Here is a 25,740-nt window from a genome sequence, read left to right on the forward strand (position 1 = left end):
AAGTCTGAATGAAATTAAAAATACCTGACCTTGGCTTCAGAGTAGTCAGGGAATAAAGGCATTTGGGTTAGGAAAAATAGAACAATCCCAATTCACCAATTTATTGAACAAAGTTTTGAAAAGGGATGTGGTAACCTGTTTAAGCTCTGCGTCTCATAATGGACAGATTGACACATGTTCCTGGACGTTCCGTTGAAATAGGCTCCCTTGGCTGAGAAAAGGCGGGAAAAGGGGCTCACAGGTGGCTGTTTTCGCGAGTTCACCTGGAAACGGCTCCCCCGGCGGCTCTGCGGGCGGGATGGAATTACGCGCCTCGGGCCCTCATGCATAAAAGATGGGGCAGGAGCGGCCGGGCGGAGGCGGGAGCCGGACCGCTGCCCGGAGCGCCTCCTACTCCTTCGCTGTCTCCTCTCCCCGCTCAGGGGCTTCTCCAGGCACGGCGGGCCGCATGCCCCAGGGGCCAAGGGCGACGCTGGGGGGCCAGGCCTCACGCTGGGCGCCCCCGGGCGCCGCCTCCCCTGCCCCTTCGCTTTTGTCGCGGGGCGCTTCGCCAAGCCTGGCCCGCCGCCTCAGCCTCGGACGACGACGCCTCCGTCGCCTCCGCCTCCGCCTCCCCCGCCTCTGGCCCATGGAGCTCTCCCCGCGCCTGCCCTGCCGATGCCCCGCCAGGGACGCCCCCGGGAGGCGACGAGCCAGGAGGGGGCCCTTCGCCAGTAAGTGGGACCGCGCACATCAGCAGCACCAGCAGCAGCACTTCCCCCCCCCCATCCATCCATCCATCCATCCATCCATCCATCCTTCCTTCCTTCCTTCCTTCCTTCCTTCCTTCCTTCCTTCCTTCCTTCCTTCCTTCCTTCCTTCCTTCCTTCCTTCCTTCTCTTGCCTTCTTTCTTTTTCCTTCCTTCCTCCCTTCCTTCCCTCCCTCTTCCTTCTTCCCTTCCATTTCCTTCTTCCCTTATTTCCCCCCCTCCCCCTCTCTCCCCTTCTTTCTTTCTTTCCTTCCTTCCTTCTTCCCTTCCTTCTCCTCCCTCCTTCCTTCCCCCTTCCTTCTTTCCTTCCTTCTTCTCTTTCGTCCCCTTCCTTTCTTCCTTCCTTCTTCTCGTCCTTCCTTCCCTCCTTCCCTCTTCCCTTCCTTCTCCTTCCTTCCTTCCTTCTTTCTTTCCTTCCTTCCTTCCTTTCTTCCTTCCTTCCTTCCTTCCTTCCCCTTCATTCCTTTATTCCTTCATTCCTTCTTTCTTTTCTTCCCCTTCCTTCCTTCTTCCCTTCCTTCCCCTTCCTTTCTTCTTCCCTTCCTTCCCCTTCCTTCCTTCCTTCCTTCCTTTATTCCTTCATTCCTTCTTTCTTCCCTTCCTTTCCCTTCCTTCTTTCTTCCCTTCCTTCCCCTTCCTTCCTTTATTCCTTCTTTCTTTCCTTCCTTCCCTTCTCCTTCCTTCTTTTCTTCCTTCCCCTCCCTTCTCCTCCCCACTTCCTTCCCTCCTTGTTCCCTTCCTTTCTTCCTTTCTTTCCTTTCTTGCTTCCCTCCCTTTCTCCCTCCCTTCCCCCTCCTTCCTTCTTTCCTTCCCTCCCCTTCCTTCTTTGTTTCCTTCCCTCCTCCCTTCTTTCCCCTCCTCCCCTTCCTTCCTTCTTTTCTTCCCTCCCTCCCTCCCTCCCCTTTGCTTCCTTCCCCTCCTTTCTTCCTTTGTTCATTTGTTCCTTCTTAACTTCTTTCCTTCCTTCCCTCCCTCCCTCCCTCTCTTCTTCCTCTTCTCTTCTCTGCTCTGACAGCCCGCCAGAGTGGTAGGAGTTGCTTCATCTCGTCTGCCTCAAGGTGTATCTGTCCTATGAATACAAACCATCCCCAAATAACAAACATCTGACTTAAAAAAACTAATCAGACTTAAGAATGGGGATGAGACAACAGAAAATGAGGGAAAACTGCCCCTCAGAAGGGAAATCCACTCCTGAAAGAGTTATTCTGGGGAAAAGGGGGAGCTTTCTCACCTATCCAAACCAAATTTTTCAAAATCCAATGATCACAAGGAGGGAAAATAAGGGGAAATCTTCTGAACAGGGACACAATTAGCAAAATATCAGTTTGGCTGGAGTTACACTTAAACAATGAGCCTGTTCCAACTGGCATACCAATTCAACCCACAAGGACCTCTCTTGTTTGTAACTTGGGGACTACTTGTACAGTTTTGCACCACTTTGAACTGCCAGGGCTCCATGTTAGGGCATCCTGGGAGCTGTACTTTGGTGAGGAAATAGAGTTTTCTGTCAGAGGAGGCCGAGGACTTTGTTAACTATGCCTCCCAGGATCCCATAGCATTAAGCCGTGCCAGTGAAGGTGGCGCCAAACTGCATGCATTCTACAGTACAGATGCTCACTTGGTCCCACTGCCCCCTCCATTGTGCCAGGGCTAGGTTTGTGAGGTTGTTGGGGATGTTCTTTTTCATCCCAGGGATGGGTTCCCTGCCTCCATGGTCATGCTAGATGATTGCAATAGTTATTCTTCACTTTCCTGTCCACCCTGCTGCTGACTCAAAGCAAAATTTGTTTGTTTGACCGTATTTCTTCTTTTCTAAGCCATCATAAATTGTAAAGATGCAAATTAATTTCAGCACTATCAACAGAAAAAAGCTTTATATATGTATAAAAACATGCACAATTGTAAGATGCACCTCACTTTTAGAGATGTTTATATTGGGAGGAAAGTGCATCTTAGAATTGAAGAAGTACACTGTTTGTATCGATATCAAGGCAGAAAATCTCACAATATCTGCTTTGAACTGGGTTCTGAGCCCACACTGCCATATATTCCAGTTCAAAGCAAATAATGTGGGATTTTATTCAGCTATGTTGCACCATAATATTAAAAGTCTGTGTTTATCCAATCCTCCTTCACCATCCTCTGTTAATGCTACTAAAGGCTTCCAGCTGGACCAGGGATAAGAAAGAAAAGGAAGGAAACAAAAGGAAGCAATAAAAAGACAGGAGTTCCTTTTCATGAGACTTTGCTAATTTAGGTGTGCCTGTGTACTGTAATCATCAGAGCTAATTAGCAAGAGCATACTTAATCTGTGGTTGAGTGGGGTGCTGAAAAGATTTTCGGGTCTGGCAAAGCCTGAAATGGAAGGACAATAGGAAGGGTGTGCATTACCTGCTTAGAACTGAATAATTATTTGGAAATTTTAGGGAAGCTTCAGTTTTATAAACACCCAAAGATGTAACCCAGAAGTGTCAGACAAACCTGTAAAAGAAGACTTCTGAGAATGTGCTTCAGCATCACTGTAATTGCTTCTTCTCCTTGTACACTTGTGACAAACATAGAGAAGAGGGACTGTATTCCAGTTGCAGAGCTCATTTTCCCATGCAGTTTTAGATTCAGATTGTAGTTTCAGTCCCTAGCAGTCAGAAGAACAATTTTTTATCATGTCAAAAGCAAATTGAGGCAAGTCGCTTCTAGTGTGAGAGAATTGGCCGTCTTCAAAGACGTTACCCAGGGGACGCCTGGACATGTTACCATCCTGCATGGGGCTTCTCTCATGTCCCCACATGGGAAGCTAGGGCTGACAGACAAGAGCTCATTCTGTCTTGTCACTGGTTAGCAAAAACTGTGTTCTGAAAGAGAAGGTAATAAGGGAGAATTCCCTCATAAGCAGGAAGGAGAAAGAGCATGAAAGGGAAGCAAAATTGAAATGCAGGAGAAAATTGGCATATTTTTATCCCTTAACTAAAGACTATGAAACAGGTGCCATGAAATATTTGCCAAAACAGCAAGCATCTATTAATGTTCTGTACATGATTGGTGGGAAATGAATAACTCAGATCTCTTTTGGGGGGAGGGACTATCAATCCCACAATCTCCCAGCTAGCAGGGATCATTCTGCCTGTAGATTCTAGATCTTGTAGCCTTAGAAATGTTTCCCCCAAGTTCTGTCCAATCCACAAATTGTGCTAAGCTCCTTAGCACTATTTCTACAATGTCAAACTGGGCCATTATTATTCTCTCCTACAAAAACATTCCTTGGCCTGACACAGCTGCTCACCTTGCATTTGGCCTCTGTTGTTGAATAGTTTTAGTTATTTTGCATTCTCTTGAACCTCAAGTAGTGTACATGCTGGTTGCTATGACAGCTCAGATTCTTGCCAGCCCTTGGGTAGCATGAATGTGCTGCTTGGCAAAAGAGAAAGTCATTCATCAGAGCAGCTGCTCAAAAATGTTCTCTTATAACATCCCACCAACATGGCATAGCCTCCCCTGCAAGATATTTAGGGGATGGGAGTCTGCTTAAATTGTTTAGCACATCTAAATTATCTATTATTTCAGACTGCCACAGGTGGTAAATGTTTCCTTTTCATGTGTGTTTGTATTTTGTTGAATTCTATCCATGTTCCCTGTTTTTGGGGTAAATATTGTTTCAATTACCACTGCACTGCCAAACTGATACAAAAATGGTGATGGGCCACATGTGTCCCTACTTTTGTTCAACTCTCATTTAAAAGATTTATAATCTTTTGACTAAAATTGCAATATTTTGATTATAAATGCTTGCCTCTTACTGAAACATGCAACAAACCTTATGCTGCAGAACTTAAGTAAACAATAGTAAGAACAATGACAAAAAATTGCCATTCTAGACTGTATTTCTGAAATTATGCAAACCAGAGATTGGAAGAGGTACATTTTTGGTCAGTAGCTCTCAGTGTCTATGCTAGCTGGATGATTCTGAGAATTAGAATTTGTTTTTGTTTTTGTTTTTAAAAAACACCTTTTTCTTCTCATGAAAAGACCAATTCAATCTTTAAAAGTCCAAATAAATCCTTGGTAGTTCTGATTGATGTTCTAGTGCAGTGGTTCCCAGCCTTTTGTTGGCCATACCCCACCTAAGCATCTTTAAAATCCTGATTTCACACACATACCCTGGTCCATTTAATTCTTATTATTCAAAATGTGAACTCCTCTTCACATGTAGGAGGCCTAAACGGCTATTAACGTGATCCAGATAAGCTTCCAAAGATCATGGTAGACATGAATGAGAAAAACAAAAGAACAAATCGATTTGAGTGATCTACATCAAATTCAACATAACTGATGTGTGCATCTTCATTGAGTGTATTTGGTGAGAATATGCGAGAAAGTGTCATGTGATGTTAATTTTTTTGCAGGTGATAATCTTTTTTATTTTTTTAAATATAAAAATACTGACTTACTTATGACAGCGATAATTATGCTTTGCATTTTTTTTACAAATTTCTTGCTACATTCATATGCAGAACAAAAGGACATTTTAATATATTTTGCATAGATTGCAATATTAAAGACACACTGATAGGAATCAGGGTATTTGGAAGGAAAGTGGCCTCGCTTTTCTGTGCTCATGCAATCTAGTTAATTCTGCTTTCACACTTGTTCCCCTCTGTTGGTGGGCTTTCCCCTTCTCCATTCTCACCAGCTGACCACCGTGTACATTCTGATTTTAATTTTTAAAGTAGATGTCACAATATATATTTATAAGTTGTGTATGAGGCTCCTAGAACCATAAGAAATGCAAAATGTATTATTTTAACAACTTTATTTATACCTCACATTTCTCCCTGTGGGGACTCAAGACAGCTAACAATCCATACTAGACAAGTTTTAAAAAATTTTAAAAAATTAAATAGAAATAGTGTGGTAAAACAGAATTAAAATAAAATAAATACACTAAAATGGTCTTTAAAACTCATACCCCCACTCAACCAATCAAATGCAATGTTAGTAACTCATTTTCGAATTGCCCCCCATGTGATCTGAGCCCCGTGTTGGGAACCAGGGTTCTAGTGGATCTTCTTTGCCAGGGGATAGACAAAGCAACTTTGTCTGTTGGTCTTGACATCTTTTTTGTTGTTTTTCTTCTGGAGTGGATTTTGAGGGGCACTATTCATTCCTGGAGTTCCAGTAATTCCTGAGGGAAATATCCTTGAAGATGTTCTCAAGGCCTTACTATCCAGCACTATCTTGTTTTACCACTTATCTGGTCTTGTGCCTGCTCATTACCTTATTCAGCTATTCTTTATTTGGGGGTTTCAGGCTTACCAAGTTAAAAGGCATACTTTTCTCTTTTCTTAATCTCTTGATGCTGTAGAATTATGTGCAGTGTTTAGAGATCCTAATTAAGAAGCAAAGACACCAATGATCTGGAGACAATAACTAAAGGCTTGATTATAGGAATTCCACTATAAAATAGGAAAATTACTCAAGATGCTGATCATATAAGCTTCATTTTAGGGAAGAGCTGAATAGGTATGGTGAGAGGATACAGCCCTGCCATACTTCTTTCCCAATCTTGAACCAGCCTGTTGTTCCATGGTCTGTTCTTACTGTTGCTACTTGGTCATTATACAGATTCCTCAGGAGACAGACAAGGAGACTTGGTATCCCCATATCATCAAGAACTTGCCACAATTTATTATGATCCACACAGTCAAAGGTTTTAGAGTAGTCAATAAAACAGAAAACAATGTTTTTCTGAAACTCCCTACCTTCTTCCATTATCCAGCAGATATTGGCAGTTTGGTCTCTTGTTCCTCAGCCTTTTCTAAACCCAGCTTGTACATCTAGCAACTCTTGCTCCATATATTACTGGAGTCTACCTTACAAGATCTTGAGCATTACCTTACTGGCATGTGAAATAAGTGCCATTGTATGAATGTTTGAGCATTTTTTAGCATTTCCTTTTTTTGTATGGGAATATAAGCTGATTTTTTTCCCAATCTGATGGCCATTCTTGTGTTTTCCATATTTGCTGGCATATATCACCCTGACAGCATCCTCTTTCAAGATTGTAAATAGTTCATCTGGGAACCCATTGTCCACTGCTGCCTTCTTATTAGCAATGCTTCTTAAGGCCCATTCAGCCTCACTCCTCAGGATGTCTGGTTCTAATTCACTCACCACAATATCAAAGCTATCCTCAATATTATTATACTTCCTGTACAGATCTTCTGTATAGTCTCGCCACCTTCTCTTGATCTCTTCCACTATAATTTGAATGTGAATCTAAAATGCATAAACTAGTGAATAATTCAATTGCAAATGGTCCTAGATTTTGGTGCTTGGCATTTCTAGATCATTATTTTTCAGAAATGAAGAGTCTAATAGTAGGTGATGGAGGAAAGCACTCTGCTTCCAGTTAGGGCAATGGGGATAGAGTGTGTCAGTGGTTTTCAATCTTTTGTTGTATATTTCATTGCTCAGAAGCTCTAGTCAGCATAGCGCATATATATATTATATAATGGGAATTGAACTCTGGAACATCTGGAAGGCAGGAAATTGAGAGTCATTGAAATCAAAAGCACTAGACTAGATGTAGTAGACTTATAAATATGAACTGGTGTAAAGCAGCTTCATATGCTAGAAAAGAGTAGTTCCTTCCCCCTCCTTTCTTTGCAATGACCTCCCTCCCCTCACACACATTTTGGCATTTGTCAGATGTTTATATATACTACAGTGCCCTGCTGTGAGTTGTTTCTCAGATGCAATTTTAACACAACATATTTCATGTTGTATAGAAACAAACAGCGCATTAGACTTCAGTATCTGGCAAAGAAAAAATTAGCCAATGATGTAATAGTATTTGAAGTTGGGTCTAGGGGGCTTAAATAAGTGAATGACTCCATTATAAATGAAGTGGAAAAAACTCTATAGAAAACATCTGTAATAAGTATTTCTAATTCAGATAATCACCATACCTCATTTTAAATCACATCTACAATCATGCCTTACCATGTTACACATGAGGATAATATTATAGATGATACAGAAGTTATCATTAACATCTCTTTCTGCATCTGTTTGTCAGTAAGACTTGTATCTTATATTCAGATCATATATTAAATATATTACTCATTGGGCATTGCTGGGTTTATATAGCTGTCATATAAAGTTTAGGCTTATACTTTTAATTTACTGCATATGTGAATGCAGATTTGGAAAATGTATTACTAATTTATTTCAATATCTTCCTGAAACAAATAAAAAGAGCAGAATATACAATGTGCCAGTGCAGTCTAATTTAGTGGACTGGATCATTTGACATTTGCTTTTAGTTGGAAATTTCAGATGTAAGAGCATTCTTCTGTAAAGTGGGTGCCATTTTCTGCCATCTATATTTGACCTAGTTAAGTAGATTACATTCACAAAAAAGAAAGAAAGAAATGGAACTAGCTTTCATGTTGTGCATATCATATACTAGGCACTGAACCAAATATGTAAAAATTGCTATATGCACTTATTTTGCATGCCTAGAAACATTAAATAAAGTCATATCAAAAGGCAAATAATAAGGGAAGTTTAACAACAAAACTATTGAAAACCATTCATTTAAAAAAATAGTTTAAGGCAATCCTGTTCTTTTGATCTACTAATGGCCACTGAGATCAGCATGACGTAGTCAAGATCCTATGCTATTCCAACAGCAAAATGGAACCAGTTCAAATAAGAAGTTACAGTAGCATAAAAAAAACCTATGCACAGACATTATTGCAACTACACAATGAATCTGCCCCCACATTATTAATACATAAAAAAACAAGGAACCTTGTCTGGCAATGGTAGAGCTGTCCCTTGATGTCACCATACTAATATGCATGCATCTGCACATGCACAGCACACCAAATGCAATATAGCAAACTGTTGGCTACAGAAGCCTAGGTCACCCTACCAATGCAAGCTGAGGCTTTTTGCAGTGACAATTAACTTGCAAATTGTCAAATTTCTATTAATTGCTGTGACATCTCTGTTTCAAATGCAAAAAGTCCTTGCCACAAGAGGTCTGCCAAAGACACAAGGAAGACAACAGTGCAAGTGAAGGGAATGACACTAATAGTGGAAATATTCCCCATCCAAGTCTTGGAAGAATACCATGCTGCCTGTGGAGAACCAAGAAAACCACAGAAACAACTGTGAGTAGTTCTCAGCAGCTTCGGTAGATGGCGGTCATGCTTAGATGGTGAGTGGAGTTAGATAGGTTACTGATAAAGAGATAGAGCTGTTATCCAGATGCTGTTCTGGTTTTCCTGCCTCTTCTTAGTATCTCTAATTAGACATGAGAGACATTCGCTCCTTGTGGCAGATAATAATAACAGAGCTTGGGCAAAGTTACTCTTCTGATGGTTGTTGTGTGTTTTCCGGGCTGTATGGTCATGTTTCACAAGCATTCTCACCTGACGTTTTGCCCACATCTATAGCAGGCATCCTCAGAGTTGTGAGATATATTGGAACACTAAGCAAGGAAGGTTTATATATCTGTGGAAGGTCCAGGGAAGGAGAAAGAACTCTTTTCTGTTGGAGGCCAGTGTGAATGTTGTAATTAATCACCTTGATTAGCATTAATGGCCTTGCCAGCTTCATGTCCTGGCTTCTTCCTGCCTGGGTGCTTTGAATGCGATTTCCTGTTTCTTGGCAAGGGGTTGGACTGGATGGCCCATGGGGTCTCTTCCAACTCTACTGTTCTGTGATTCTGGGGGAATCCTTTGTTCTTCTGAACTGCCGGCTCCAAAATGTCTGTTAGGAGACGCAGTTTAAACAAGTAACTTTTCCCAAACTGATTATGATTATGATGATGTAACTCCTATTTTATCTCTGTCATATGTTAAGGATGTGAAAAATGAACTGGTGTACTGAGGTCACTAGCATTCAGCTGAGTTGCTCCCATTACTGTTTACTGAAATGTGTGTTCCTTCCATCTGAGGATTGTGCAGTTATTGGCTACAAAGGGAATAAAAATTTTGTCATTCGTTGTAGCTATGTAGGTAGGTTGGGAAGAGATGTAAGTGCCAATTATTTGCTGCTATCAATGTAATAGTAATTTAATGGCAATGTGGTAACTTACTGCTTTTTTGTTTATGCTATGTTATGCCATTGTTGGAAAGACATGTTTGAGTGAACATAGTAGGTAAAGGTGAAGACATTAAGTCTAGTCGTGTCCGATTCTGGGGGTTGGTGCTCATCTCCATTTCTAAGCCAAAGAGCCGGCGTTGTCTGTAGACATCTCCAAGGTCATGTGGCCAGCATGACTGCATGGAGCACTGTTACCTTCTTGCCAAAACGGTACCTATTGATCTACTCACATTTGCATGTTTTTGAACTGCTAAGTTGGCAGAAGTTGGGGCTAACAGAGGGGAACTCACCCCACTCCCCAGATTCAAACCACTGACTTTTTGATCAGCTAGTTCTGCAGCTCAGTAGTTTAATCTGCTGCACCATTGGGAATATTAGGCAAGGCTAATACACTTTCTCCAAATGTCTTGGGCTTGATGATACACCAGACTTTTCTGAAAGTGTGAGAAAACAGAAAGACTAGTGCTATAGAGTTAGATTGGCATAAGATATACGTGGCTTTTCTACAGAATGATAATTATTTTTTCACAGTTCCCATGTTTTATATTTTGTTTGGCCTGCACTCATCCTAAGCAAACAATTCTTCTTTCATCATAATAATGAAACACCTCAAATCTGTCAGAGAACATAATAGACAGTATGAGCATTCTGTTCTTTACACTGTTCACATAATCAGCTACAAAAGTAGTTTCTCAGAGATTTGTGGCCATGGCCACTGCTCCACTGTTATTGTGTCCCGATAAAAAGAAAATGGGGTTGCATTCCCAACAAAGAGAAATTGCAGCATAATTACACTATCACTACAATTAATAACTGCATAATAATTGAATTGTAGCAGAGCTCCTCTTTTGCTAAGGGTGTCTTGATTCATGAGAAATATGATAAGCAAGCATCCTTCAAGCCTAAGCTTTATACTGGGCAAGAACAAGCTTACAATCAAACAGGATGATTGTTGCAGTAGCAGCCCATGACACCGGTAGAGCAACACATACTAGTGCTACTAGGTAGGATTTGTGGTAACTTGCACCACATGCAGCACTGAAATGTGGACAGAGAAGAAGCATTTAAGGGTGGGCCAAAGCAAGGCTCAATGTGATCTAGTTGCAGGCTATCTTAAGAGCCTTTTGTCTGCATCAGAGCCTTATACAGTGATGCAACCCTACACTCTCGAAACATAATAGTATCTGGCGGTAATAACCTAACTTCATAGACACCATTGCTAGACATTCCCTGCTTGCTTTGCCAACACAAAAGCTTCCCTGACACAAACCCCATTGTACGCAGACCTCTGTGATATCTGGCTGCCAGCACAGCAGCTTGTCAAGTTCCAGATGGGAAATAGTCAGGCATTGGGTGTATAGATTTCTGGTTTCCTTAACAATCTTATCATTTTTATAGAATAGGAGTTTTTAGCATGGTTTCTGTTCACTCTTCTCTATGTGAAGGATCAAAGGTTGTGCGCTGCATTTTGCTGTTGTCTCCATGTGATGTTGAAGCATAATTGGCACTATGCTGGAGAATTACTCTGATGTTATCCCTCAGGCAGCATCTCCTGATTTTTTTACATGGTTTCAGGCATTACTCCTAGTTACAGCTCCATGATCTGTGTGACTGTGACAGATGAAAGTGACAGGGGAATTCCAATAAAATATGAGACTTGGATATACTTATTTACCAGCTGTTTCATTGCTGGATGTTTAAATACCTTGAAAGATCTGTAGAAAATGTATGCTTGACAAGCCAGTAAAGTATCTTCTTCATTTAAATGATCTAAGGCTTACGAAATAAGTAAGAGAAATGCCATCTTCGAAACAAATGGTGTCTTCTACTCTCTTTGTGCTTCATAAATATACATAAAAATTGAGGCAGAATTGTAAGAAAAGGATTAACCATGTGTAAAGGCAATTCTTATTCCACCAGAACTTCTGCTATTTTTCTCATTGTTTTTTGCAACACATAGAGAATTAACCAGTACAAGCCAAAATTAGTGGAAATTATTACTATGCTACCCTGGACATACAACCAGTCATCTTTATCCATGGATGCTGTATCTATGGATTCATTTATCTATCTTCAGCATATATATATTCTAAAAATCATTGTCATTTTATATAAGGGCCAGTATTTTACTATGCCATTATATACAACAGAACTTGAACATCCACAGATTTTAGTAACTGGAGGGGGGAGGGGAAAACAGTCTGGAACCAAAATGTTGTCAAAAGCCTGTGTAGGTTAAAAACAGGACCCATTTTCTATTGCTTGGCAATATGTCCAGAATTCAGCAAAATTAGCATGAGATCCTATCTGTTGTTAGCAAATTTAATTGTGCCCTCCTCCGAAGCATGGTAGTTCTTTTTTCCCAATATAAAATTATTTTAAAATTGGCTGCTTTTTCAGTATAAAATTATTTTAAAATTGGCTGCTTCTGTTAGTAATATACATAATCAATCTCTTGGTTTGTGTAAATGTTAACAAAAACCCATCACTGGCAGCTCCTTTAAGTTGTGAAAAAGAATGCCCAGAAACAACTTAGATATTAATTTATTGTTTTTTGTTCTTTATCATTTATTAGGGAAAGGGTTTGTTTCATCTGGAAAATTTGGCTTACCTAACAGGATTTTCCATAATAATATTTTTGCGCCTACTGATAGGCTGCTATCACCATCCCGTTCCCTAACACCATCTGCTTTTCTTTTTAGTTGAAAGGCATCTTGTCAGCTAGCATAGATAACAAAATTTGGAGTTTGCTTTTGTCATCCAACTCCAGCACATGCCCCCACTGCATTTGTATTGAGTTCTCTTTCCTGCAACACATATATGAATCTTTGAAGTTAATGGGATGGCTGCTTTCTCCAGTGGTGGAAATACCTTGCATTCCAAGTTGGAGGTTTGGCATCTCAACTTCCATTCTGATACATTTTCAGTAGTTTTCAGCTATGCTATAAATAGCATCAGTTTGGCTGAAGAAGGCTGGTTTAATTTGAATCAGTGGCAGCTGGTCATTCCCCTGTTTTGGCAATATCTCAGAAATAGATTCAGTACCATGGATAGCTCCTGTAAAATGCATACTGCCATTGCCCTTCCATCTTCATGTGTGTTAGGGGCACAGCTCCCAAGCAAAAGTGGAAAAAGTGAATATCTCCAGTAAGGTATTGCTGTATATGCATGTATTTGACTAAGTTTCTGTGGGATCACCACTTGTGTGTATGTGTGTTAAGGGAAAAACACCTGGTCAATCACAATTCATAGTTGGGTAATTAGAACAATCAAGGATAACCGCTTGAACCACTCCCTGAATGGGGTATAACTTGGGGAATGTTTGTAATGTTTTTTGGGACTTACTGAATTGTTTGCTTCAGAACTTACTCGAAGTAAGTTCCTGGCTGAGAGCCTACTATGCTTGCACCATTGAAGAAGAAATCTCCAAAGAAGATGCATGAATTTAATGCAAAGAACTTTATGTGAGTTTGTTGCTCCAGATGGACCGAGTTATTTTGAAGCTGGAGGTTTTGTGTTTTTGAAGCTGCTTGTTTAATTTTTTTCCTTGATTCTGCTACTTAAGAGTAAACTTTGATTTTTCCATTTTCTTTGGCTTGTATTTGCTCATTGTGAATGCACAAAAGGGCTGGATAAGTCTGGACAGGACTGCACGCAGTTTGTTTTTCCACAAACCCGTAACATAAGGGGGGAAATGGGGTGCGACAGTTGAGGTCCCTGGGCAGCGGGAGAGCCATATGCCACTTCACTTACCCTGCAGAAGCCAGATCCCTCTTCCTGTGAGGCACAAGTCTTTATTTTACCTTGGGAAAGGGAGGAAGATGCCAATGAGACCATACACACACATCAAGCCAGAAGATGAACTTGTCCTGGTGGAATAGCATTGGATTAGTTCCTCCTCTTCACTGCATGCTTCAAATCTCCTGCATAACATTGTGTAACACAATTTTTGTTCTTAGGTTATAAATGTCATTTCCTAATTGGTTCTATCATAAAAACATGGGAAAAGTTGTTAAACTGCAAAAACTTGTTTTTGCGGGACTTCCCGCAGCACATTTTGCCATAGTTTTCAATAATTATTTCATTGAGTCTCAAACAATTCAACATAGTTTGTGGCCACAAAAACAAAGTTTCTGGAGTATGTTCCACAAAGTTGGAGCTGCAATGGCGCAATGGGTTAAACCCTTGTGCCGGCTGAACTGCTGACCTAAAGGTTGGTGGTTTGAATTCTTGAGACAGGATGAGTTCCTGTCTGTCAGCTCTAGCTTTCCATGCAGGGACATGAGAGAAGCCCCCCGAAGGATGGTAACACATCCAGGCATCCCGTGGGCAACGTCTTTGAAGACAGCTGATTCTCTCACACCAGAAGCGACTTGCAGTATGTTCTCAATTCGCTTCTGACATGATAAAAAAAAAAACTTCACATAGTATGCACCATACAGTTAAACAGGAAACAACACTTTCAAACCAGGAACAGAATTTATTTTCAAATTTTGTTACATAGTGTAATCAACCCCCCACCACAAAACAGGGCCAACTATAAATTCCAAAGCATGTTCCCAACCCCACTAACTTGGAAACCATCAGTTCTTACTGATTTGAAGGCTTCATATTATTTATGAACTGGCTTTTGACATTTTTGCAACTTCTTTTGTATAATATAGACTGATACACTGTTGCATCTGAGTTAATATACTTCTCACACTTTAAATTTATTGTGTGTGTCCAGGTGTCTTGTCATGTTAAAGAAAGAAATTGACTAAGCTGGTTGCCAATCTTTCTCAATGACACCTAAGCTGTTGTTATTTTTGTTGATTTTATAAATTTCAAATTAGGAAATAAATACCTAACATCCAACATAAAAATGTCTAGAATAAGTTTGAGCTCTATATTCTTTCTTATGCCTATTTTTTAACACTAGTGGCTGTAAAGATTGCTTTAGATGTGTATAATTCCTATTTTATAATGACATAGCTTTGGGATAAGATTTTTTGAAAAGTTTAAAACAAAGTTAAATGAAAGGAAATAAAGTAATGGTTATTCAAGGAAACATTAAAGGACAGATCATTAACTATGTATGTAAGCAAACACATACATGTTCTAGCTTAGATGCTGAAAGATGTATGAAATGCAGGGGCATAGGTCTTAAATATTTGCTTATTTCATTTCAGATAGGCCTTTATTCACGCAACCAAATCAGCAAATGAACCCTTGAAGCCAATTCTTGTGTTTTGTTTTGTTTTTCCAGTGGTTTATATTGCTCAAATGAGTACAGTAATGCTAGTGTTGCACTCCAGGCCTGGAAACACCTATGACCACTGCACCACACAAGAGTCCAGGAATATAAGCAGACAGTTTATAGTTTAAAAAATATACAAAAACCATATAAAAATCAGGAATAAGAAAGAAAGATATATAATCCAAAAAGGTTTAGCAACAGGTAATATCCAAACAATAATCCAAATGTTTCATAAAGTTCCAAAGGTGGCAAAGTCCAGGAACAGCCAGGAATCACAGATACGGCATAAGTTCACAATCATGAAGGTATAATTAGTAACACTTGAACAGGAATACATGAACAGGCACACAGAAAACTCCCAGGATATATTAAATCCAAAATCAAAGCTTGACTTGAATCAGGAACAAGAGAACTCAGGGTTAGCTTCTCACTTTTACACACCGTTGCCTTAAAGTTGTTTCATAGACACCCATGAAATCATTCCGTTTCCTGTGAATTTATTTCTCAACTTTCTCATGTAATCTCTCTGAACGATGCAATCTATTTATGGCTCTGATCTGTAAACAAAGACTTTTGTTGATCTCTGTAGCTGCAGGTGGGTTCCCATGGGAACCCTCCTTATCATTCAGGTCTTCACTCTATTCCTTATCTGCTGTTGCTACTTCTGACTCCCCTGAATGCCCTTGAGGCCCTGCACTTTCTGAGCCGGTTTTCTCACAGAGAAAACCATCATCTCCCAGACTTGAGGGCCCATCACTTTGTACCACAGGAAAGCTCACAATCCTCTCTAAATCATCACTTAAACCATCAGCCTCTGGTGACTGATCTACAACAGCTAGAAGAAATAGAGACTACACAGCTTTTTGTTTTGAAAAGGGAATACAGTAGAGTCTCGCTTATTCAACGTAAACGGGCCGGCAGAATGTTGGATAAGCGAATATGTTGGATAATAAGGAAAGATTAAGGAAAAGCCTATTAAACATTAAATTAGATTATGATTTTACAAATTAAGCACTAAAACATCATGTTATACAACAAATTTGACAGAAAAATAGTTCAATACACAGTAATGCTATGTAGTAATTACTGTATTTACGAATTTAGCACCAAAATGTCACGATGTATTGAAAACATTGACTACAAAAATATGTTGGATAATCCAGAACGTTGGATAAGCGAGTGTTGGATAAGTGAGACTCTACTGTACTAAATTGTATGAAAACTCCTGTTAAAAGATAACACTATATAGTTTCAAGTTCAAGCTCATAATGAGTCTGGGACCAAACTATTCTGTATGATCTTGGCTTGTTAACAAATAACCAACCAGTTAACTAACCAGTGTTCTTTGAGTTCAAATGTAACTGCTTCTTTTAAAACTGGGAACAGATTCTTTCAATCTCTTTAACTGAAAAGGAGGTATGCCTGTCAAATATCCACAGTAGCTCATTCACATAATGATAAATCACCATTTCTGAGTTTTGATCCTTAGGATGTTTTGAATCACAGCTTCCTAAAACCCCAACCAGTTTGACTATGCATGGGAATTCTGGAGATGGAACTACAAAACATCTTCAGGAAAAAAAAGGGTTGAGACCCACTGTGTTAAATAATGGCTTTAAATTACATGTAAACCATTTCATTGTGATACAGAAGAGCAGAGTATGTTGAATCTGCTTTTAAAAATATGCACAAGGAACAAGATAACTCACTATAGCGTCTTGCAATCTCTCCTTGAAACAAATAGACATTTTATAGCCAGTATGAACATAGCTTTGTCAAAATGATAGTCCCCTGCAATATGGATACCTCAACATTACAGCTACATTTAATAACAAATAAGGCTCCACGCTTCTTCCATTTTTTCTTGATTAAAGTAACCAGATCCTTTTAAGTCAGTTAGAGTTCAGCAGGTCACAATCTAGACTAATAGTTTCATCAGAGAAAGGTTGACATTTTGAAAGTATGCCAGCACAGAATTAATGGAATGACTTCTGTTTCATGTAGCAAATCTCAATCTAGATTTCTCTTTCTAATAACAAACATAACTGGTGAATGCTGACATTTAGTTATAAAAGGCACAGTAAAGGGAGGAGATTTGTTTTCCAGCAACTATATATTGTTTGGGGCTGTCCCCAAGAGCCACCAGCTTTACAAAAGACCTTCTTCTGGCAGATAAAGATCTCCCTATACTTTGGACTTTCCATGATAGTTTTGTGATAGGGACTGTCGCTGTTGGAAATAGCAACCTTCTCAAGCCTCCACTAGCTTTTTGTTATGTAATTGCTTACTGTATTGTATGTGTGTATTGGTTTGAAATTTTACCTAACCTCTTTGTTGTGATAGGGGCTGCAGACCATGTGATCAGGTCTGGACATGTTCAGGACCTGAGACTCCATTTTAGATCAGTGTTTGCTTTGAGAAACCTGTAGACCAGGCATGAGCAAACTTCAGCCCTCCAGGTGTTTTGGATTTCAACTCCCACAATTCCTAACAGGTGATAGGCTGTTAGGAATTGTGGGAGTTGTCCAGAACACCTGGAGGGCCCAGGTTTGCCCATGCCTGCTATACACTATGTGTTTGCTTTAGACTTCAGTGGAAATAGAAACTATTAGACCCTTAGAGAGAGTAGAAATCATCTGTATGCTTAGAGATCAGACAGTTATGATTTGGATTATGGAATATTCAGCTTAAGGAAGATGACCTGTGTTACCTACACAGAGAAACTACCTAAAATCCTGTTGTAACTAGATTCATAAACAAACAGCCTGTATACTGTATATATGAAGTTTTGTGAGTAAAACAACCGTTACTTTCAAAGAAGACTGTTTTATTTTATCTCTTGAGAGAATTATTTAAAGGCAAATACATTTTAAGGGAGAATAGATGTTTTTGTGCAAGTTCAGATAACACTTCTGAGACTCTGCTACTATATATATGCTTTTGTGTATTGGCATGTCTTTGTCCGTAACAGTTCATTTCCCAAAAGGGTTATGACTTTAGCAGGTCATGTTTTTTACCAAGAGATTATGGCATCGTTTTCAAAAAAGGTTATGACTTCTAACAAGGTCATGCGTTTCCAAAGATCATAAAATCTCCAAAAGGTTCTGCAGATTTCCATTTTCCAAAAGTCACAATGAGTTTTAAAAGCAATTTTATTGTATTTACTGTATTTAAATTCAGTTTTACCACACTGTTACTATTTAATTATTTTTTTTAACTTTTGTATTGCTCTTTTTAAATTGTCTAGTGTTAATAGATGTTAGCCGCCTTGAGTCTCCATGGGGAGAAAGGCAGCGTATAAATAATGATAATGATAATGATGATGATGATGATGATGATGATGGACAATTCTGTCCACTGCTTACCAAAATGTAGCCACTGAAACTCCAAAGTTAGAAGAGGTATGAATGAAATCTTTAAAAACATACAAGACTCAAACTCCATAACAGCCTGATGTGAACTGAGCTTGTTCAGTAGACATAGAATACAGAATGTGATATGGAAAAGACAATTGCAAGGTAGTAGCTGGTAGTTTCCATGTCAGGATGGTAGTGAATTCAATCTGAAACTTAAATGAATTGCCCATGGTATTGAACCTATTTTGTATCTAGAACTATTTGGGATAGTTCTTTAAAGATATGAACTTGGTTCATTACACACTGACATGGAAACCAACTGTCAACACTGGGTGACTAGTAGTAGGCAATGCAAAAGAGGACACAACTCTTCAGAGTCTTCAAAATATTCCTTGTCCATTGACTAATAGCATGCTGGTAGGAGAGGCAAGCTAGCAGAGAACTCAAGTGTTTGACTTGGCTGTCTGGGGGAATTTAGAGGTTTTTGCCTCCACTTTATATAGAAAATTTGAATTTTTGTTACAACTTCCCAAAGGAAGTACACACAGTAAACAGCATATCATTCTGCTTCTTCAGTTCAGAACAACGGAGCAATGACTTAGACAGTTTTAGAATTGCAGCCTACAGTCCAGGTTACATTTCTGCAAACCAAAGTCTAACAGCATTCAAGCTATTTGACATATTTATTAAAATATATTTTACAGAAAGTGTAATATGAATCTTTTCCCCCCAGAAATTACAAGGCTATACACTACTATCCTATTATTTTAAAGGGTAATTTAAATCACATTTAACATTTATGAATGGCAAGTCACTGCTCCTTAATTTAAAAAATGTATTGTTGGCCACTCATACATAATGAAAATGACTTTTAAAAATCCCCAGTGAATCAGATGAAAAAGCAGGAGGGACTCAATAGTAGAGAAATGGCAAACAGGGTTAACTGCACCCTTTATATTCCTTGCTGCTTCTGCTGGCTCAATGTTTTTTCAAAGTGAGATTACCTTGACATCAGAGAACAAAATGTTATTTTCATTGTAAAGAAAGAGAAAGAAACAAACAACGTTGTTTATTTGTGGATTAAGATAAATTCTAAAGTGTTGAACTCGGACAGTATATAAATTCCATTGAACAAGCAATACAGTTTTTGTTAGAATAGTATACGGTAAACGATGGTAAAGTCTGGGTTGCTGCGAGTTTTCCAGGCTGTATGGCCATGTTCCAGAAGCATTTTCTCCTGACGCTTTGCCCACATCTCGAAACGTCAGGAGTGAATGCTTCTGGAACATGGCCCTACAGCCCAGAAAATTCACAGCAGCCCAGTGATTCCGGCCATGAAAGCTTTACATGTGGTAAAGTCTTTTTTCATATACGTTGGATCCAGAATCTTTTTTCAGTTAATGGAAAGGGTCCTCTTGGTGAACTTCCTTACTCACCAGTTCCCTACAATTCAATCCAGTTCATTAGGGTTCCCCAATTGAACCTTTGTGTAGCATTTGTGAAAAGCTAAATGGACAATAAGGAATAAAAAGGAATAAAGAAATAAGAAGGAAAGGGCTTGAAAGTCTGCTTCTGCCAATCTAGTTTAACATGTCTGTATAGATGTAGTGCTTTGAGCGTTGAGCTGCAACTCTGGAGACCAGGGTTCAAATTCCTGCTTGCCCATTGAAATCCATGGGTGACCATGAGCAAATCATATACTCTCAGTCTCAGAGGAAGACAAAGGCAAAACCCACTCTCCGTTTTTCAAGAAAACTCCATGATAGGTTCACTTTTAGGGTTGCCATTAGTTTTAAGCAACTTGAAGACAGTCTGGACTTAGCCCACAGGCACCCCATTACTGATGTAGAAGTCTAGAAATTTTAGTCAAAAAATGACCCAAAAAACCTGAGTTGACCTATCCACAAGTCATTGTGGGTACTGTATTTTAACTCTTTTCAAAATAGGAAAAATCCCCTTCTCTGAATAAAGTGGATTTTTTTTATCGTGTCAGAGAACATTCTGAAAGTCTTTTCTGGTGTGAGAGAATTGGCCGTCTACAGAGACATTACCCAGGGGGCGCCCATCTTGCTGGGATGCTTCACTCATGTCCCTGAAAGCTAGAGCTGACAGATGGGAGCTCATCCCGTCTTGCATATTTGAATCGGCAACCTTCAGGTCAGCAATCAAACCTTCAGGTCAGCAGTTCAGCCGGTACAAGGGTTTAACCTATTGCGCCACTGCGGCTCCCCAATAGAATGGTGAAAAGCAAGAGATAGTCCATCCTGGGAGATTCTGGCCTTTTAAAATATCTGGTTGGGGAAATGACAGCAGTGGCTGGCTGGCCCTATAAGGCAGCATTGATGGTTTCCTCTCTCTGTGGAATAGGTCATATCAAAATCCATAATTTTGGCCTTAAAACCTGCCCTTGAGTTATACATGAGGTCAACATAGACATGTGTGCATTCGGTATGTATATTTTGTCTATGACAATGGTTTGATTTTGGCCAGACATAAGACATTCAAAAGCTCAGAAACTGAAAGCTGAACCCTTTTAATACAGATAAATCTGTACAACAATCAAAACATTGGTCAGGATTAAACTAAACCAGTTGGCTGCAAGCCTAATCCACAGTGACTAGGGAAAACATGTTAGATGCCAAAGCTGTTGGTGGGTGATAACTTCCTAACTTTCCTACGCATCAGGGCCCAGAGAGACAGAATAACATTATTCCCCAGATAAAGATAATTTCAGATATAGATAAAAGTTAAATTCAAACATGAAGCAATTAGTAGAAGTTGCATTGGTTGTCCCTCACTCCCATTTCATTTTCTTCTTTCTTCCTTAAGGGGAAATTCCACTAGACATGGACATGTGAAAGCACTGCCATTTATAATCATTGAGATCATAAAAAGATCTGTGGGATGATATGGTAATTTGCACGACTACTATCTATGCAGAAATAGCAGGCACATTTAACAGAAAGTGTTGTTATATCTTTCAAAATTACAATATGAACAGGTAGGTATTTTATTTTCAAAAGATTACAGATGTCTGATTTAATATTGAGACTGTTCAGGGTTGAATTCAGTTGATTGGATTATGAAACTATACTTAGATCTCAGATCTAAGAATATCAGCGCATATTTAGGGAGTGTGGAGTTTATATTGGGTCCAATAAGTGGGCATCTACTCATGCACCAAGACGTCTCCATCCAATTGAACCTCTCCTCTCCACTGTGGATTATCCAGATCTGTTTGGTTTTCACAAACATACTAATAAATCAGAAGGAAAATTATATTAGGTATAATCAAGGATGGGGATATTTTGCTAACACAAATTCTGTAGTGTTATAAGAAATATTAATCTCAAAATGATGTGGGAACAAAACAATAAGTATTATGATTTTTTTTGTGTCAGAAGCCACAAGTCACTTCTGGTGTGAGAGAATTGGTTGTCTGCAAGGACGTTGCCCAGGGGATGCCCGGATGTTTTATCATCTTGTGGGAGGCTTCTCTCATGTCCCTGCATGGGAAGCTGGAGATGACAGACAGGAGCTCACCCCACTCCCCGGATTCGAACTGCCGACCTTTCGGTCAGCAGTTCTGCCGGCACAAAGGTTTTAACCCATTGTGCCATTGGGGGTTCCAGTATTAGGGTAGGAGAATTGTATGGTATTCTTGACTTCAAAAATGCTACCAGTCAGAAAATATTGTGTAGTTGTTTCAAATGTCTCTCCTTGATAGATTATCTGTATTAGAAAAGGAGAAGGAAATGATAGAATTGGAAAACTACAGGGGTGTACAAGTGGAAAACAGTGGCATCTGAACTGCTCTGCTCCCAACAAATTGTGTGATTGAGGCAGGACAACTGACCATAAAAACATTGTTTGGAAGTACACATTGTACTTAACTGCTATAAAGCTTATTATTATCCTAGTATACAAACAGGGCATTTCCACAAATACCCCATATTATTTAACTAAGACTTATTAAGACATGCAAACAAAGACATGGACAACTGAGTGAAAATGCAGATGTCATACCATTGTGATCTAAGCTTGATGTCATGTTTCGGAAGTGCTGTATTTTTATTTAAATCTGTTCAAGAGCTCCAGATTTATAAAAAACATGGCCTTTCCTATCTGAGGATTATGCATTCTGATGATGGATTCAGATTCCTGAGAGGTAGAGACACATTGCAGTTGAGGCTCTTTTTGTTGACACATTTTTACCCACTGAGCACATATGTGATGGATGTACAGAAGGTTGGATAACAAATTGTATTTACTAAGTTTCTGGGTGAGTTAACATTTTTAAAAGGCTAATTAAAAATCTACTGTATTTTCCTAATCACAATCTCGCAAAAAGGCGAATATAGTTTTAATTTTATAACAAGGCTTAGAATACATTCTACTGTCACGGGTCATTGCCCTGTTCTCTTTCCCTTATCCATTACAGTAACAACTCCAGGCACATATTTATATTATTCTGATGTCTTTTCTACTGAAATTAAGTAGCATGCAGCACTAGCTTATATGTATCTACTTACACGGAAGCTTCAGTGAGTTCAGCAGGACTTTCCTCCTAATCTATATAGGTCTACAATCTACAGTCTGGTGGAGGCTTTTAAGCAGAGGCTGGATGGCCATCTGTCGAGGGTACTTTGAATGAGATTTTCCTGCTGCTTGTAGGGGGTTGGACTGGATGGCCCGTGAGGTCTCTTCCAACTCTACGATTCTATGATTCTATGAATAGTTTACATCTGAACACTTGAATTGCTTCAGTTAAAACTATTTCCCTTTTATGTAATATGCAAATACATTTTGGTCTTTCACACGTGACAGTTAAAACGTGATCATATTAGTTGATTATCACAACTGAGTGGCGCATTGAATACTTCTGATCACCTTCTGACATAAAAATTATTTTTAATTTGCCTGTGTATGGAAATCTCAAGAAGATCAAACATCTACCCAGAGTTTAGAAGGTTACAACTCTATCGTACTTACATGTTACAAGCCATAGTGAACAGGCATTCTGTCGTTCTGGTGTAAAAAAGTAACTTTTTCATGGCCATCTAATCTAGTATGTTACTTATTTATTTATTTACCTTATTTATACTCCGCTTTTCTCTACCCCAGAAGGATCTCAAGGTGGCTTACATATGGCAACGATTAGATGCCTTAAAATACATGCAAACAGAGACTTAAAAATCAATGAAATTAAACATTAATACATATTAAACATTTAAAAAACATTACATTCAATATTAAAAACACATCACAGCAGCCAGCCCAATAATTCCAAGGAAGGTGTTATAAACAATTGTTTGTGATGAATACAATCTCTTTGAATGTGCCACCCCTTCAAACTCATTTGAGCTAGTGCCATCTTGTGAGAAAATCCTATGCATTTCTATTCAGATATTAGTTCCATTGTTATTAATGGGACAACTCCTAGTAAAAGGGGTTTCTTTACTCTCTCTCACTCCCCTCCCTCCCTCCCTCTCTCTCTCTCTCTCTCTCTCTCTCTCTATATATATATATATATATATGCGTGCCCCGGTGGCGAAGTGTGTTAAAGCACTGAGCTGCTGAACTTGTAGACCGAAAGGTCCCAGGTTCAAATCCCGGGAGCAGAGTAAGTGCCCACTGTTGCTCCAGTTTCTGCCAACCTAGCAGTTCGAAAACATGCCAATGAGTAGATCAACAGGTACCGCTCCAGCGGGAAGGTAACGGCGTTCCATGCAGTCATGCCGGCCACATGACCTTGGAGGTGTCTACGGACAACGCCGGCTCTTCAGCTTAGAAATGGAGATGAGCACCAACCCCCAGTGTCAGACATGACTGGACTTAATGTCAGAAGCAAGTTTCTTATAAGGAAGCACTACAAAATTTGTGCTTTTTAGATGGGTGGGGAGAGTACAAATAAAGAAGGTTACAGAAGTGCTTTATATAATTGTTCCAAGAGGCCTTAGTCAGTGAAGAATGCTGGCGTGGTGTAATAGTTTGAGTGCCGGACTATAACTCCAAAGACCAGGATTCAAATCCCTGCTTGGCCCTGAAAACTCACTGGGTGAACTTGGGCAAGTCTCACTCTCTCAGCCTCAGAGGAAAGCAAAGGCAAACCCCTCTAATCAAATTTTGCCACAAAACCCTTCTGATAGCTGCACCTTAGGGTTGCCATAAATCTGAAATGACATGAAAGCACACAACAGCAACAAGCAATGAAACTGTTAGGCAGAATGCCTGAATCAGAATAAAGAAGAGTTCAAAGTAAACTCACGGTGTGTGTGTGTGTTGGTGGAGCATAGCTGGTTTCCTCTGCCATGATAGAGTGATGTGCAATCCATGGACTACCAGAAACTTTGTCATTTTAAAATTTCTTATGCATCTACATATCCTTTTAGAAATGAGGTCACTTGTACTATATACAGTATTTTAAGTGCAGCTGTCCAGATAGATAAGGGTGCCACCAGCCTGAATGCTCTATTCTGAACCTTTTAATAACCCTTAATATGGAGGTTTCCTTTTTCATTGCTGCTGAGAGCAATTAAAACCTCCAGATCTCTTTCCTATTGAGAGGTGCTGTTGTGAAAGTTTTGGTTCGATCAGTTCCCATTCTTCTCATAGGAGATGTTTCAAAGTAGGGGGAAAAAGGAACGCCGTGTCTCTAAAGCCTGGTTCAGCAATTTTCCTCTTTCTGGATTCTTTTTTTAGAAATATATCTCCATTTTAAGTGTGTGAAAATGCCCCCCACAAAAACCCAGCTTAATATTTCATGCCTTTCGTATTTAATGCACAGCTTCTACAGGTATTTGTTTTAAGCGTATAGATAGAGGATTCCACCACCCCCACACACCAACATCTCTTTAGAACTAGTGCAGACCTATGTCTCCAAGAAGGTTAATGTTGTCATAGCTGTTGTTTTTAAACTCAACATGTCTAAGCTTAATTGAAAAATGAGATCTCAGAGTATCCAATATACTCTTAACTGAAGAAGACTCCATGCATTCTTGGCATCAAATATTAGTTTACAAGGCCATAGCTGTCATAACTCACCCTCTGGAGTCAGATGTTTCAGACATATAGGAGTCAGATGCTCAGGAATGTGCATCTGATAATGATACTGGTCTCCCCTAAGTCCAGGGAATTGGAGGGGAAGCAGTTGGGGGCCCTGCTCCTCAACAGGAGGTAGTGGATGCTGAAGACATGCCACCATCCTTTTTCTGAATGATAAAGAGATAGAAGTTACACAGATCTCAGCTGCTGTTGATCACAACCATCTTATCTCGGTGAC

At 39.5% G+C, this 25,740-nt stretch overlaps 1 protein-coding gene across 3 annotated transcripts in view; it reads left to right on the forward strand.

The window, feature by feature from the left end:
* The first annotated feature begins 349 nt into the window (after positions 1-349).
* Positions 350-25,740, forward strand: part of ripor2 (RHO family interacting cell polarization regulator 2) — a 151,771-nt gene continuing 126,380 nt past the window's right edge. The window contains exon 1 of one of the 3 annotated variants that reach the window (XM_062980643.1): positions 350-713. In XM_062980643.1, coding sequence (XP_062836713.1) covers positions 449-713 — 265 coding nt within the window. In that variant the 5' untranslated portion in view covers positions 350-448. The remainder of the gene's footprint in view (positions 714-25,740) is intronic. The other 2 variants (XM_062980638.1, XM_062980642.1) reach the window with 2 other exon arrangements.

This window comes from Anolis carolinensis, chromosome 4 (assembly GCF_035594765.1).
Source record: "Anolis carolinensis isolate JA03-04 chromosome 4, rAnoCar3.1.pri, whole genome shotgun sequence".
Lineage (NCBI taxonomy): Eukaryota > Metazoa > Chordata > Lepidosauria > Squamata > Dactyloidae > Anolis > Anolis carolinensis.